This window comes from Camponotus vicinus, unplaced genomic scaffold (genome assembly GCF_025532165.1).
Source record: "Camponotus vicinus isolate PSW18456_S1 unplaced genomic scaffold, iyCamVici1.0 SCAF_10, whole genome shotgun sequence".
In the NCBI taxonomy this organism is placed as follows: domain Eukaryota; kingdom Metazoa; phylum Arthropoda; class Insecta; order Hymenoptera; family Formicidae; genus Camponotus; species Camponotus vicinus.
In genome coordinates this window covers 4,059,453-4,077,625 of record NW_028141946.1, presented here as the reverse complement: position 1 = coordinate 4,077,625, position 18,173 = coordinate 4,059,453, and the positions used below count along the sequence as shown (strand labels likewise).

The window sequence follows — 18,173 nt, the reverse complement described above, 5'->3', positions numbered from 1 at the left end:
GCCTAATTTGAAATTGAAACTTTATGTTATATTTCGACGTAATATTATGAATTGTATTCTATCTTCTTTTACGGTCTTCAACTTTAGCTTTATCTCTTCCATCTAATTGTAATTAAGAGAGAAAGAGAGAGAATGAGAATATAAATTATTAATCAGTTTAATTAAGTTTGTGCTCACTCTACTTTTCCATGTTGTATATCGATCATAATCTTTTCTCTCTACTCGTCTTTTAAACCACTCCCAATTAACCTTTATGGATACCATCATCGTACGACAAAAAGGGTTGGGTTGTTAAGCGCATGCAATAATTTCGTTTTTTTTTTTGCTGCAAGAAATTTAACGACCTTTGACAAAAATTGCGAAAAGCTTATATATATGTATATAAATGGAAATATATATGTATATATATATATATATATATATATATATATATATATATATATGGAAATTATTATATTTAATTATATTTAATGTAATAATATGTCGATGATAAGATATAACAATATAAATGTTTATAATGAATCTTTTTTTTTAATCTAGGATATTCAAAACACAATATATTAATAGAGTATAAGTATATTAAATGTAATATTAATAATAGTTTCATATATGTTTAACTAAACAATCTCATATATTTAAATATGTATAATCTCTATTATACGCATAATATAATACATACAAATTAAAATTTTAAAGTATGATGAAATAATATATGCATTAAGGAGAATTTTTTATTTAAATTTATTTATTGCATAATTAATTAAGTATTATTGCATTTATATATAATATTAGAGGTGTTCACATAATAATTAAGAGACTAGTGATAAATATGACAATGTCTATCTATGATATCATATCCATGATAAATTTCGCTCGTGTTTAAATTAAATAATTATTTAAATCTTAACTACGATTAAAATTCTGCAACACAATTCCATAATTTTAAATTTTATATAGCGTTTAATTACAATAAGTATCGCGATATGAAAGCTTTTCCAAAACAGAAGTCAGATGTATCAAGTCGGTAATACTCTGCTGTTTGAAATTCGATGTCAAACTTTGCCGCACATGTGTTGCAAGCAAGCATATATTTAAGCTATTAATGTTACAGATATTAATTAGACTTGATGTAATATATATTCCCTGAGTATATTACACCATTATAATACCGAAAAGAGATATATTTGCTTTAAAATGCTATCACATAAAAAAAGAAAAGTTTCTGCAATAGTATTTAAATTTATTATATTATTTAAAAATTTAAATACGCTTTTTTTAATGAAATAAGCATTTTCAAGAATTATTTATATCGCTGTCTTTTTTACAATATGACAACAATATGACATACAACATTATATTAAATTTAAAGTCGGACATGTATCTCTTTTATTTCCTCTTGTTACAAAGTATCCTGTATCTTGTTACGGATATTTCTTCACAATAACTATTAAGTATATACAACGTGTTCTGAATTTCTGGTATGTTCTTTCACATCCATCCTGAAATTCCTTCACACACACGTTACTTTCATATATACGTAACATGTGAATTCAACAAAGTTAACATAGAGATGCGACTATTTTCCAGAGAGTCTCGGCGATGCAATGGGCGACGATGCTGGCGTTAAGGAACTTCAGGAACTTCGTAACAAATACGAAGGAAAACTGACGGCGTCTCTTTACACAGGGACACTTTGCGTCGCCGCAATTGCTTCGCTAATCGCTCTAGGTGCTCTATGCTTCACCGATTATCCTGTAAGTAAAAATAATAGCAAATTAAAAAACATTTATTTTTTACTATAGATCACAGAAAAAGGGGGATTATTATTTCAAATTATCAATAAGAAAAATTTGTTTAAAAAATAAAGAAAATTTCATTATATAGACACAAATTATTTTTATACAAATAATTCTGTTTTTGTAAAAACTTTTTTATAAAAATGTTTTAATTTATCAATCATAGAAAAAATATTTAACTTTTAACTTACTATCCCGTTTTATTATTTTATAATTAATTCCATTATTTTCAAAAAGCAATGATCGTTTGAAGCAAAATGTTCAAGTTACCTTAACTTGAAACATTCATTACCTTTCAAGAGTAGAAATTACAAGATGACGATCGAAGCCGTAATTAATTTTCAATTAAAACTCCATCTAGTGCTCTCCTTTGTAACGGATCGATATCTGTCCAAGGTGCCTCTGGGCACTGTTCACACGTATTCTTCGCGAATCAGTTAACAAGATGCATCCTGACATTGAACCTCAGATGTTCGTCAGCAGAGCCTAAGAATTAATATTGATATTGATATTGAATGAAGGTGACACAGAAATTGTTCGATGAATTCGCCAAGAATACATAAAACACTGTGTATTAAGATTGGATCCAGAAATGAACGATGTTGATCCTTCTATATTAGCAATTTGCGAAAAACGTGTAAGGAAATTAATAACGTGATTTATCTCAAATCGAAACAAAATTGCTCTCGTATTTTCTCTCTCGATTAAAAAATAATAACACATGTAAAATCAATCGTTGATGAGAAATTTATTTCGAGAGATCTTGGAGAAATAAAACTTCGAATTGTAAAAATAAGTAAGTCCTGACATCGCATCGCAGGAATAAGTTGATGAAACATATCGAAGTAAATATCGAAGGTAGGATCATAGAGAATTGATCTCGTCTGGAAAATATTTTTCAGAAGCTGTTCCACGTAACCGATCTTGTACCTGTATCAACATTGACGACCATGCTCATCGTATCCTTGACACTTTTAGTGATCACGCAATTATCTTCGATTATGACTTCCAAACGGTCCAGGATTTTAATAGGCTTAGCATCCTCCATCATACTCGGTCTAGGAATTTTAATATTAAAAGGCGTCCTGCCCTTGTTCGCCTGCATTCTGTCAATAATCGCTATTCTACCTAAAATGAGGTGGCAAGTACCGCTTATCATCGGCTGTATCCTGGCTCTCACGCATGTTTCGAGAAGATTTATCTTTGAAGATCTCTCGAGCTATTATAATGTAATTCAGGTAAATGTAGTTGAGATTTTTTTATAATCTTTTTTAATCAATCTATTAAACATTATATTTCATAATAAATCATACAATAGGAAATTACTATAAAGAATTTTTTTAAAACTTAGTTAATAAAGTGATATTATTTATATCATGAAAATTAGTGAATAAAGCAAAACTTTTAAAAATGATGTTACAATGCAAACAATTTATATTTTGGATCAATATATTTTGGAACACTTATTAAAAATTTAAATTTTTAAGAATATGATTTAATTGATACACATGAATTAGGCATTTTGAAGGAACATTTTTTTCGACAGATCGTTGTGGAGATTGTGTTTCTTCTGGCTGCTATCCTCGCAGGTATGTACTATAGAATCCTGACAACGATGGCCCATCGAAAAACTTTCTCAGGCACGAAGACGGTGATTGAGTCGCGAATCAAGCTAGAATGCGAAAGAGAGCAGCAGGAGCAATTATTGCTGAGCGTTATTCCTGCCTACATCGCGGCAGAGGTGAGCTATAAAAATGTATCGCGCAAAATTGTTCTCCGCGAATCTAATTAAAATCTGGATTACGGTTCATTATGGCAGTACAAGCGATGAGTTTTTTCCTAGGCGTACTGTGGAAATATGTGCATAAAAACTTTTTATAGCTATACGCAATATCGTCAATCAATTAATGTTTAATTAAATTTATTTAAATTTTAGCTAGCGATATATTTGACTTTTGATATATATAAATATATAAATATATAAATATAAATATATATATATATATATATATATATATATATATATTTGTATTTATATTTATATTTATATATATTTTTATATATATTTATATTTATATACATTAGTTACAAGATTAGTTTCATGAAATCATGCGAGAGATGGAATTTGCAGGCGCTTGCATCTCTAGTTTCTCTAATGTAAAAAAGTAAGAGTTAAATTTTGAACGCAATTGTTTTCATCATACTTTGCATTGTATATTGCAATTTGTGTGTATTGCAATCTTATGATGCAGATCGATTTAAGAGGAATATTGCGCTGCAATAAATCAACTTTCATAAAAAGTTCTTCAACAGAAGTAATTAAAAAATGATGTAAAAGTCTCTGTGAGATACCGATTGATAAGAATCTCGTTTTAAGACGAGAGACAGATAAAATATAAATTTTATAAGAGTTTTATGGGAGAAGCGGAGGAGCAATCAGTCGAAAGGCCTTCGTGGTCGTGTTAATTACATCTCTGAGAAGAGATATCCATCCGCGCATAGAATAGCTCGAGAGTATATAACGTTACATAATATACATACAGCAAGGGTAGTTTCAGTTTGCGTTGATGGAATCCACCGTTAGAACCCAACAAGTGTGTAAACGTTCTTCCTTTACATAAATACTCAATGATCCTTTTTGTCGCGGCGACGTCGATTTTCACATGCTCAATATTATATATATAGGATTTTTTATTATGTACTAAATTGCTACAATATGTATTTTACAAGTTAATTTAAATAGATAGATTTAAGCAAGCCCGATTTTCTATTGACAAGATAGATTTGAGTTAGTGACTCTACATCTACGATTATTTACAATCTTTATAGATAAATATTCAAAAATAACTCAAGAGATTATTTTTTATTAATATATTTTACTTGTTTTTTAGTAATATTTCTTTACCTGCAACTTACTACATAGAAAATCCGATTAAGAGAAATCGATTACTTTTAATAAAACTTAGGATACGAAGTGGATTTGTTTATTGAAATTGATTGTAATTCAGATTCCGGTTGTTTTCGAATGCAAGCATTGTTATGCGGATCGTATAACGATATTTACGTATGACATGAATAATTTACGACTTTGAATAAATGATTTGCGTGTTAATCTCCAAATCGAAGACTATTGGCATACACAATGTTTTGTCGATGCGAGATTGCATAATGCACAAATTTTCAATTCGTTGCGTCATGTGTATATAAATATAATATTTGAATATAAGATAGGTCAATCTAATGATTACAAAGCTTTTACGTAACGATGTATTTTATAGAAAATTGCAATATGTATGTAGATAATGTTTTTTTATTTAAAAAATATTAATACATCATAATATTTCATTGCAGGTAAAAAGGAGTATAATGTTGAAAATGGCGGATGCTTGTCAGGAAGCTAATAAGCATAAGCAAACCACGTTCCAAGAAATGTATGTGCAGCGACATAATAACGTCAGGTACGTTATTAAAATTTATAATCCATTTCTTTGATTGTAATGAAACGAATCTCTATATGATATTTTTTTTAATTTTTTAATTTTCCTCTTTGATAAATTCAAAGTAAATATTCAAATAAATTATAATTGTGATTCTATAAGAAAATCACAAAACATTTAAATCTTAATTGTGTTTCTTGGTATCTCTACTACAAGAATATTCATATAAATTTCATTCATACAAATATCCGTTCAATCTGTGACGAAAAAGGTAACGTTAAAAATAATGTAAAGTCGTCTTTCATAAGGTCAAGAACAAGAATAATTTAATCAGTGTTTTTAAAAGACACATCTAGTTTTCTCGACAATTATATAGGTCAAAGATAATATGTAATATTGATTTATATCGAATTAAACGCACACAGCATAAATCACGTATCGCTTTTGATCGCTTCTCCTTTTATGCCCCGATTCAGCAATGTCTGAATTTAAGTCATGTATGCACGCGATTGTGCAGCATCCAATTTAATTCATGCGCGCTTTAAACATCAAACGATCGATCAAAGGCAATTTTTTTCTCAATATATTTCTTGCTTTAAAATATATCTTTTTTCTCGAGATACTTCTTCCTTTAAAATATATCTTTTAAATGCTAATATTAATGTGACATAATGTCAAATAAATGATATTGAAAATATAAAATTTTATTTATCTCTCCAAAAAAATATTTTTAATTTAAAATTTTTTTTAATTTTTAGTAAATTACTCTGTACAAATTTAAATTTAATATTTACATTAATATTTTTCGATAAAGTATGTTAAATTTATTAAAAATATTCTCTGTTTTTTGTTTATGTAGAAAAAGGAATACATAATATTAAATTTAATACATAATTTAAAGGGATACATAATTTAAATATTTATTACATTTATAAATATTATAAATATAAATATTTATAAATGTTAATATTATAAATATAAATTTTATAAATATTTATAAAGAAAGAGAGAGATTAAATCTCACATTTATGTAAATATTTTTGTATCTTGGGAAACTTTATAAGAGATACAATCGATATAATTTTAGAAAACAGAATATATCTTTATTGCGTAGTATTCTCTATGCGGACATCGTTAACTTTACACCTCTATCGGAGCAGCTCTCAGCTTCCGATCTCGTAAAGACTCTCAACGAACTCTTCGGCAGGTTTGATCAAATAGCACAGGTAAGAGCAAACTAAGTCTAAATTAAATTGACTTATTTTATCTTTAATCTCAAATGTTCAGTTTAAATACACGTAAACTTTTTAATGAATCGTTTCTTTAATTGCATGTAAAAATTATTTTGTATAAAAAAGATAATATAAAATAAGTTTATATTCTCACATTATATATTTTCCTTTTATCATTAATTAATTTTTATTATTGATAATATGCGTCTAGAATTGTTTGTATCATTTCCGAATTGGATTTTAATGAGTCAAATGCATTCGAGTCTTGATCGGATCGATAAAGGAAGAGAAAATTATATTCCTTTATAACCAGATTTTCTTGCCAGGTTAGATTAGATATATTATCATCGGTATCGTCATCTATTAAGAGACTGAGGGATCCATTAATGCAGAGTAAATAAAATATCTGAAACCTTTTACCCCCTTTACCAACAGACGCGATATACGATCATCCATAACTTGTGCAAAGATACAGAAAGTGTGTATTTTAATTTGTCCAAGAATAATTTAAAATCATTTCTTAATTTAAAATGCATTTTAAAATGTTATTTGTTGAAATGCACAAACATTTAATTTTAATGTAATAAAATTTCTGATATTTTCAGAGAAACTCATTAATTTTAGTTAGGAAAAATCTTCCGCTCTCTTTTGTATGATAATATATAATCATTGAAGATTTTTTATAATTCAAAAAAAGATCTGTTATATTAAATGCTGTAATTTGAAAAATTATCCGATATTTATAAGCTTCGTTCGCGGGATATTTCTGATTTTAGTTTGCGCGTTTACTTCTGTTTAACGATTCAAACAGAACATTTTTCAGCAGCACAGGCAAATTGAATTCTTCTGTCAATCTGTCAACACAGCTTTAAAACAGAGTTCCCCTTGACTAAATAAATTTCTCGGTTCGCGACTCGACATAAATAAATCTCCATCAAAAAAGCATGAAATATATAAACTAATACTAATACAGCAATTATTTGTTTTTTATTCCATTTATACGTAATAAAATGTTCACTCTTCGATTTTGTCATAATCTATTGCAGTGCTATTCGATTAAATGTGTTTATTTTATAATACATTGAAAATTACATTTTTTTTAGACTTTGTACAACTTATTACAATTCAACGTTTGTAAATAGCATAATTATTATCTTCTTTTACATACAAAAAGTGAACACTAAAATATTCTATTAAATAAAAAGTTATTTTTTCACAATTAGCCACCCCATCACATTTTTTATGTAATCAACTATAATTTCTTACATCTTTCTAAAGTTTCAACTATAAATATATATATTCCACGCTTTTATATTTTAAGGCTTTTATATTTTAATTTTGTTGGAAAAATGAAAATTAAAAGATTAACTTCAATTTTAAAGGAAGCTTCTGAATTATTGAAAGTTTTGTTTAATGCATACAAATTGTAGTTATTTCATAGAATAACAAATGGCCAACCAATTGTAAAAATATATTCATATAAAATATATTCAAGGTAAAATATATTTAAATGAAGTGCCTTTTTTTATTTTTTATTACTATGTAAATAATTCGAATTCTTAATGAATTGTATATTGCGTAGCATTGTATTTTTGTAAAAAATGTTAAAGAATACGCTAAAGAAAACATGTTAAAGAAAACGCTATATATATTTTATCTAATATAATAAAAAATATAGAAACAGGAGAGAAATAGAAGAGAATTGAAAATAAAAAAAATGTTTACAGTGCAATATACAATGTTAGAATTCTGTAAAAATGATAGATTATTTTGGGGTCAAAAAATAATAAACGAGATAGCGCGATGTTGCACTTTTTTAATAAATATTGGATGTCGTTCAATCAAACTGTGATAGAACGATGAAAATGAAAAGTTTCTTTCTCATATCTACTGACTCTCGTTCGCAAAAATATGTACAATTTGTTTCTCGTTCTAATGGCTATCTTTCATCTTTCTTTTTCCGGACTATAATATTGATTACATTTCGCGAAAACTTTGTTTATATAAAAAATTGAATGTGTAGAGTACAACAATATAATAATGAACAAAATATATTTAATAATAAAAATATAAAAATTGAAAATAAAATTTTCATAATACTATGGTATACATGTTTCCGAGCTTTAATAAAAAACGATAGTTTATGATGTAAAACTTAATTAGGATCATGCATGAAAAATTAATTGTATAGAAGAGAAATTTCGCATTTTAATGAGATAACTTAAATCCAATAAAAATGCTGTATGTAGAGAATCATAATTTTATGCTGTTCTTTGGATTTTAGATAAATGCTTAGACTATTAAACCTGCAGTCTAATAAAACTATGAAAAGAAACAGAATATATAGGATTGCGTTCTTCTCTCTTTCATAATCGGATGCTGCTTGCGTTCTTTCTCTTGGCAAAGAGAAAGGACTTTCACATCATGCTACATTAACACGGAAGATTGCTTTCGAAATGACAATGAAACATGATAGTACACAATATTCTCGAGTTTTCAAGAAAGCAACGCTTTATTAGTATCGAGAAAAAAATTTAGCACCTCTCATTATTGAGAAAAAAAGAATATCTTTTGCATTCTTAACGAAGCAACTTTCCCCTCTTGAAAGAATGTAAAGCATTTTGAAAAAAAGTTGAAATATTTAATTTCGTGTAAACAATTACACATCACTTTAAAAAAATGATATTTAATAATTATTTTTATAATATTATATGCCTACATCTTGAATATTAATTATTTTATTTATTAAGTTCTATTGTTTCATGTAGAATTTTCAAAATTATTTGCCAAGTCAAAACTGCGATCGTTACAATTCGTATCGACAAAAGCTAATATTGATGAATAAATACGCAACACCCATTTCCGCCATTGAGAGGATTACATCCGCGGACAAGCGAATTTTTAAAATAGAATTTCATTTATTTTTTAATTCTCTTCCATGACCGCAACATTGTCGTTATCAATCAATAGCATTATCGATTATCAATAGCATTTGCGAGTTTTAATAATTGTTTAAAGCTGATCATCGGAGAATTAGTTAGCTAGGAACTTAGCTAGCGAAAGTTAGCTGACTAAGAATTTGCTAAATCTCGCACACTGGGGGTCAAATTGCAAGCGCCCAAGGCCTCTGGCTCTTTACGGGATCGCATAACTCGCTTTTATAGCAGCCGGAAGGACTTATGGCGTCACACCCAAGCGCGGCATGAATCCAAGTGCTAAACGCTGGTCCAGCGCAAACAGCTGTATAACCGTCGCGCGTGTCGTTCCGCAGATCGTCTTTCCTTCATTTTCGAGCTTGCGAATGTCTCGTGCTGACCGAGCAAAAAGACCAAATGGCTAACATGTGCGGTTTGAGTCGTTCGGTTTGATTGTCTCGAGTAACTATTTTTGCGATTTGTCACCTTTATATTGAGGTTTCGATAAGATGTTACAAATAGAGATAAATGCTGTCGCGTATTAGAAAAAAAGTGAGAGAGAAAAAGGAAACGCGTAAAGAGCGGAATTAATTTTGCTACAGTTTAATTTTAAGTTAAAATTAATAAAAAATTATATTTCAAACTCTAATTTTTGTATATATAATTTATACAATAATAAAATATAATAAAATCATTTTGTAAATTATTTTGAAATAGAAAAATTTATTTTCAAACGCAGATTTCACATAACTATTCGAAAGTAGTGAAAAATTTGATTTCCTGCCAAACTTGAACGATTATACTTTACTACACTCCATAAAAGACAAAAATATCGAATTTTTAGTTTAACAATCAATTTTATTGAGTTTCCAAAAATATTAAAAGTTTTTTGGTCATGAAACTTTTGTTTCATTAAACTTTTTAAATTTTTATTAATTACTTTTATTAATTCCAATTATCAAATATTGGAATTTTTAGACATATTTGTGAGAAAGATTAAATATCCGATATATTGCAGGAAGTGCGATCGAATATCTTTGCGAAATATCAAATCTGCGTATAATTGTTTATTATGACTGCGTGTAGGTAAAGAACAGACTTCCAGATGGTCATCGTAATAACGATGAAAATGTGGCAAAGGCATGCGGATCGATGATGAAATTATGCTGTGGATAAATTCCATATCCTAGAGAATTTCACTACACGTTTGCGTTGTATTAGTCGCGGTTATTTTTGAAAGACGGTGGTTATTTTCATAATTTTCCGATCGGCGGAAAACCACGATGACAAAATTTTCCGAATTCAATTTCCTATGTCTTGCCGGCTAAACTGGAATTTATCGGCGCTGATTTCAGATCCGGATACGTACGATGTAATCTTCTGCAACTCGTAACTTCTTGTTTCTTAGATTGTCGTGTAATGTCATGTAATTGCTAACTTTCGGCGATAAATCGCAATTCGCAAGCAATAAATTATTTTACGACGTAGAAATTACGGGATAATCTCGTAAAAAAGCAATGAAATTTTCGAATAAAATCACATGTTAAATTATTACAATTTTGTCAATTTATTCAAGAAAATAAATGTAAAAAATAATCCTTTTAAATTCTTATATAAATAAATATAAAATAATATTATTAAAAAATATTATTAAAAAGTTGTTTTTCAAAATTATTTTTAATTTTAATTTTAATTTTTATATGTTTGCAATTTATATTAGAATCATAAAACATTTATATTCGTTTATATTTAAAACATTTTATATAGAAATAATGCATGTCACTTTTAATTGGAATTAAATAAAAAATTGTGTCTAACGCAAATTAATAGAAAGAAGTTATTATCAAAATTGAAATTATCATTCTAAAAACTTAATCTTTGTGAAATCAAATATAAGAGTGAAATCAATTACAAATTGCAAACATTTTTATTAAACTTTTTATTGCAAACATACTTTTGCGAATACACCACACAAAAAAGAGAAGAATTTATTTGTGACACGCATTTCGCGAAACTAAACAAGTTTCACAGTCATATAAATCGATACATACTTTAAACATCATTTCACATGAATAATCAAGTTCGATTGAAAAAAGTAGAACATTCCAGAATAAGCTATCTTTCTTTATAGGAGAACAAACAAAATAATATTATCATTTAATTATCATTAAATATTAATTATCGTTAAATATTTTAATTATCATTAAATATTGATCACCATAAAATTCCAAATATTTGCTGCGTTCGTAATTTACACAATATTAAATAATAATAATAAAACACGATGAAGAGGATCAGAGATAAAAGATATTTAACATAGATAACATAATAAAGATAGAAGCTGTTTAACATTCTTTTTATTCTGCTTTCTTTTCAACGATAAGAAATAGTAATGTGCCTCGTAATTTGTATAATAATCATAGCAATTCTTTTGATTTCTCTCCCGATTTCATTGAAAATTTCATGGTTGATAAAATCAGACTAAATAAGAGAAAAGATAAGAAAGTCAAGTAAATATCAGCAAATAAAATACCGATATGAAAAATGGAAGAGAAAAATAATAATTTTTGTCAAAAACTTCTCTCTCTTAACTTTAAATGTATATATGTATATATATGTGTATGTATATATAATAGTGTGTATGTTTTTTATATAATTGATTTAAAGAAATTTTTGACAGAGATTATTATCTTTCTCTTCTATTTATCTCTATTTTAATAACTTATATTCATTTAGTTTCTTTATTTCTAATATTTTGCGAAGTTTTATTATTGATATTTTAATTAATTATTTTGTTATTGATATCTTTATAATAAAATTATAACTTTTGTCGCAAAACAATATTTTATTAAAGTTTATCACATGACAATATTTTACGAAATTATAATAAAATTATAACTTCGCAAAATATTCATGTGTAATAAACTTTGTTTATTTTTGCATCTTTTAGCATGAATCCAAACATATCCTACAATACCTCTTCGAATTAAATTGTATCAAAATACGCACTATTAAATTCCTTTTGAATTTTTATCTTTAATGTTATCTTAGATGATGGAAATAGGATTCTTTCTAGATTGAATAACTCATGGGTATTATGGAGATTGAATTAGATTGGATCATTTAATCCGGTCCAGATTAGATCGAGTCCAGGTTAGATTCAAGATAGGCCGTAAATCGAGGGTGATGCGATGTGAACCGACTAAAATTCCGAACTTTATTCTTGGCAGTCTGAATCTTGCGCGACTATTTTGCCAGAATACGACATGTGATATATACATATTATATAGACACATCGATTGCTTTTTCCGAATAGATACTAGCTTCTAACTTCTCACATTTGTTCCTTTCTTGCCGTTTGAAACCCAATTGTGTCGGAAGAAAGCGGGATATTCATCTCGCGACACGACGAGCAGCAATGTCGCAGATGGAAAAACTTTATTCCATTTATATGGATGAAATTTATACGCGGGGCTATCGTGGCTTCATCGGGAATGCTTCTGTTCATTTCCCTTCTTCCGCGAATATATTTACCTACCTACGCAAGCAAATCGCCGCAGGGATACTCCGGTTTAACTTCGATAAGGAAAAGGCGATGACTATTCTCTGGAGCAGTAGCCTGTCTCAAAGAGACAATTAATTAACAAATCCTGTAGTCAGTATATTCTCATAATGAATAGCATTTACAGTGGAAATGAACATTTGTAACGAAACACGAATTTATGATAGATTTATGAAATTCGTAATGCTAAATAATATAAATTAATAATATAAATTATTGCACTCTCATGGCTTTTTAATTTTGCACAAACCGTTAATTGAATGATCAGTGGAATATTAATTAAACAAATATTGTAATTATTAAAAATCATCAGTGTTATATTGAGGAAAATTTATGAATTATTCTGAAACTTTTATATATAAATGCAAATGAATAACTTATATATATAAATGAATATTGTCCGCATTTTGTTGTTAATTAAATTAAATAACTGTTGTTAACTAAAAATTAGAACATGAATATTTATGGAATTATCGTCGCAATACAGTAAAATTTTTGTTATGTTAAATAGAATTTTATGCGCGTGTGTGCGCAAAAATTGTACGTATTTAATAAAAAAATGCAAATAGATTATTCCGACAATTACTAAGAAATTAATTATTAATAAAATTATTAAATTAAGAAAAATTAATTATTATAAAAAGAATATTGCTTTTTTTGTTTAATTCTTTGCTTTAAATTCTCGACTTTTAATAATTATTTAAATTTAAATTAAATTTTAATATAATTTTTCGGGATATATATTAAATTTTATTTTCGATTTTTAGGACAATCAATGTATGAGAATCAAGATTTTGGGCGATTGTTATTATTGCGTCTCTGGGCTTCCGGTGTCCCGTCCGAATCATGCTTACAACTGCGTGAACATGGGGCTGCAAATGATTGATGCTATCAGGTAAGAGTGAAGTAAAATACAGTAGAGAATTACAGTATGTTACTAACGAGCGATAGCTCGTTATGTACGCTTTTCTCTGTCAATTTTTTTAAATTGTTGCCCGTAGCGGAATAATGTGAAAAAAACGTGGAAAATAATTGCTACGTTCTATATGTAAAAGAAATTACAAAATTTTTTTTCTATAATGGAACTGCGATGTTACATCGATATAACATTCTTCTTCCTCTTCATATTCCTTTCATTATCCGCTCTTGAAAAAGGCATGTTAAATCGATTCTCTTTTTCATAGAATCACAATTGTAAACATTAAATGAAAGTTTTTTTATAACAATTAGATTTTAAACATAGAATTAAAAAGAGAGACTTAAATTTTCGTTTATATTTAATATATTTCCGAATGTGAGTCACGTATTAAATAAACAAAACTCGTACGGGCAATCATCGAATTTAATGGTAGTAGCGAACGTGATAAGTGCTCCCGTAAGTGCAAGACGAAGAGGTATTCGCGAATTATATCTTTTCGCACGTAGGTTTGTACGCGAGGCTACCGGCTTCAACGTCGACATGAGAATAGGGATTCACACGGGGAACGTTCTATGCGGAGTTCTCGGACTGCGGAAATGGCAATTCGACGTGTGGAGCGACGACGTGACCCTGGCTAATCACATGGAGAGTGGTGGTCTGCCCGGGTAAGATTCATCGTTAGATTATCGCAGACTTCTCAACTTGTATTATATGTATATTCTCGATCTATATGACATTTTCCCATAGAGTTTATGCATAGTGCTCTATACATAACAAAGTGGAGTACTTAAAGTTGATATTAAAGATATTTTTCTTAAGCAATTTTGACAACGAAATTTTTTAATCAAAAGTTGTGCATTTTTATAAAATATATAAAACTCGTAATAATTTTATAATAATTTATTTATTTTATAATAATTATTTATAATAATATATTTAGTTTTTTCTATATCTAATTTCTTTTTGTTAGGATTGCGTACGACTTTGAGATTACTTTAAAATATATTTTATTATATGTATAAGTAGATAGGATCATCTTTAAAAAAATATCGTAATAATTTGAAAGCTTTAGATTTTTTAATGTTTTGTATACATCAAGTATATATATTCTTGATCAACATTTTCTCTCACGAAATGATGATTGATTATTGCGTATACAAATAATTACAAAGTAATTATCATCTACATTATAAAAGCAATTATTTTCAATCTTAAGGAGAGTTCATATAACGAAAGCTACTCTATTACAACTGGGCGATCGATTTGAGGTCGAACCAGGCAATGGAGGATCTCGGGAAAGTTATCTCGCTCAGCACAAAATAGAAACTTTTCTTATCGTGCCACCCAAGGTAACTAAGAATCATCACTTAAAATATGTTTCCGAATACCTTAACCGTTTCTCATCGTTGATACTATATTTTTTAATTTATAATTGGTTTTTTAAATTTTGTTATATTTCATCCATTATTAAAAACAGCATTGCCGAAATAAGAACGTAGACACGATCTATCCTCATTTATTCGCCATAGCAGTACTTTATCCATGCCGGTGCGAACTAATTAATGACATTGAAGGCGGAAATTGAATTACAGACAATTTATATTGTAGCAGTAGCATGATAATTTAAATTGTAAGATAGTAAATGCTTTTCGCGTGGAATATATCTCAATAGAACTAATTAAAAGTAGATATTTTAATATTAATTTAAGATATTGTATTTTTTTATTTATCACGTAAAAATTATTGCAAAAATTATATGGCTTAAAAAAATCGATCTTTTTATATTTTACAAATAACAATATTAAATAACTCTTATAAAATGTCGACAGAAAGTTTTTATATAATTCATTGTAGCTGTCAATACATTTATTATAATATTATCAGAATTTTATATTTTTCTTAAAGCAACATTAAAGGTTCAATTCTATGAAAACAATGCCAATTATTTCTTGATCGAAATGCAAAAATATCCGCGAGAATTATCTCATTGATCAAACAGACGATCTTTAGATTTTTTTTTTTACAAGAAGGAAAATCCACTAACACCTAAATAATCCATCACAAAGTGACGGTAAAGTTCACTTGTGAAGCAGAAAATTCGAATAAATTGCCCGCATCTTATCTCTATATGAACGAAGTTTGGATCGTAATATTCCGTTTATCGCTTCGATGAATATACACGGCGTGAGCTTGTTAAAAACTTGCTTAAAAGCTCACTAAGTCCATCCGCGAATTTATTCATGTCTTTTCCGGTGTCTTATCCGATATTTCATTCTTCTCGGCAAACTATAGCTTCGCATAGATTTAAATCTTTCCTGTATAATACAAAGACGTCAAAGAAATTCTTCTTTATAATAAAATATTATTATAGAACGTGTATTCACATTTATATTATTTTTACGTTAAAAGAAAGCATAAAAAGACGCATTTCATAATAGCAACAATGATTAATTCCTTATTTGAAATTCATTCGTTATATCTCGTAATAAAATTTATGTTCTTTTAGCAAGATATATTCCAATATAGATTCTTCCGTGGAAATAAAGATTTCATATTATTTAAAATGTTTAAAAAAAATATGTATATATTATATTTTAATGCAATTACATTAAAAAGAAAATGTGAATGTAACATTTTATTTCCTAGTACAAAAAAGCAAATTGCAAATTTGTTGATAATTTTTGCTTTCTGTAGAAAAATCGAGAGGAAAATGGAATGGAAAACGGCGGAAATCGCATACATGGGCCTGGACCAATACCTTCCAGGTACGTTCCATTCTGTAATCCCATTTAATTCGATTATGATTAAAACCATGGTTTATGCAAAAATATCAACATCATAAAAAATGAAAGAGTAAGGCTAAAAGCTTTTGTTATTGATATTACATTGTGTCGCTGACATATAAACGGAAAACTGCACAATCTCAATATTTTTTATTTATAATATACATGCGCGTATTTATCTATAATATATACGTATTATTCTTTAACAAATATTCCACCGGTGTTATTTTATTTATCGGTATTATTTCAATATCACAAATTGTTAAATAATTCCCTGCATAATTAAAAAGAGTGAATAAAATTGTAATACTATTTAAAAATTTTATTAATATGATACATATGTATGTATAATATATTTTTTATAATAGATCAAGGCCTAGTAGCAAAATGACAAAATATGTGGAATGTTGGGGTGCGGACAAGCCTTTCGCCAATATAGCGGAAGCAACATTAGCAAAAAATATCGGCTTAACGGTAAGCTATTATTTATTATTAATACAAATAATTTTCATAAAATTATTAAAAATTGCGCCACTTCTTTTTCTCGACAGAGCATCGCAATGATTGAATCGAATCTATTGGCGAACAATGCCAGCTGCTTTGACGCGCAGTGAGTTACACATTTTTATTTTAATTGGTTTATGTCAATATATCAAATCAACAGAAATTAAGATCATTAATTTAATATCACGTATAATACATTGATTTAAATGATTCAAATTGGTGGCTAAATTTAATGATTCAATAATAATTATTTCTCTGCATTATGTCACTCTTCTCTCCGTTATGTGTGGCACACGCGATATATGTATGTAATTGTTATATATTAATGTACCTCAATATAATTCTTCAAATAGATAGATAGTTTGACGCAACAAATACGAGAATCATACTGTTAATGAAATTAAATCAATTATATAATTTATACAATATAGAACATTTTCAAATTTTCTGTACTACGTAGACAATGCAGTGGAAGCGAGGGAATTTCGCCTTTTACTTATTGGTTCAAAGACAAAAATCAAGAGCAGCTATATCGAGAGCAGAGAGATGAGCAATACCCTTGGTACGTCGTGGCTTCCAACGTGGTTTACACACTCATGTTCTGCATCCAGATTATTTATCTACCAAGGCGAGTTTCTGTAACAAGCTAATCGAATGTTTAATACTCGGGTCAACTTCACGGGAATATATTATCCTGACAATATAACGTTAAAACTTGTAAAACCAATATATCCGCAAACCTCTATAGAATAAAATTACATTATCAATTGTATGATATTTTTAACAACTTTTACATTTGTGAAACTATTAATGAGATTATTAAATATATTGTTGGCAATACTCGTTTTAGATAATCTACTTTTATTTGTTTAACTCTCAATTAAACGGACTTAAAACTTAATAATAAGTTTTCACATGATAAATTATCAAACTAATCTCTATTAATTATATATTGAATTCTCTTATTAATGATATCTAAATAAATGATAAAATTATATTTATTTAAAACTTGTGAACTTCCTCTT

General features: G+C 27.9%; 1 protein-coding gene across 2 annotated transcripts in view; it reads left to right on the top strand.

The window, feature by feature from the left end:
• The window catches only part of Adcy2 (adenylate cyclase type 2 Ac76E), a 41,015-nt gene that overhangs the window by 19,082 nt on the left and 3,760 nt on the right, over nucleotides 1-18,173 (top strand). Inside the window, exons 2-13 of one of the 2 annotated variants that reach the window (XM_083079283.1) lie at nucleotides 1,588-1,754; nucleotides 2,702-3,034; nucleotides 3,343-3,537; nucleotides 5,148-5,254; nucleotides 6,348-6,459; nucleotides 13,710-13,837; nucleotides 14,368-14,526; nucleotides 15,078-15,210; nucleotides 16,556-16,626; nucleotides 17,013-17,118; nucleotides 17,196-17,254; nucleotides 17,609-17,776. In XM_083079283.1, the coding sequence (XP_082935409.1) occupies nucleotides 1,588-1,754; nucleotides 2,702-3,034; nucleotides 3,343-3,537; nucleotides 5,148-5,254; nucleotides 6,348-6,459; nucleotides 13,710-13,837; nucleotides 14,368-14,526; nucleotides 15,078-15,210; nucleotides 16,556-16,626; nucleotides 17,013-17,118; nucleotides 17,196-17,254; nucleotides 17,609-17,776 (1,738 nt within the window). Of the gene's footprint in view, nucleotides 1-1,587; nucleotides 1,755-2,698; nucleotides 3,035-3,342; nucleotides 3,538-5,147; nucleotides 5,255-6,347; nucleotides 6,460-13,709; nucleotides 13,838-14,367; nucleotides 14,527-15,077; nucleotides 15,211-16,555; nucleotides 16,627-17,012; nucleotides 17,119-17,195; nucleotides 17,255-17,608; nucleotides 17,777-18,173 lie in introns of both variants that reach the window. The other variant, XM_083079282.1, reaches the window with a different exon arrangement.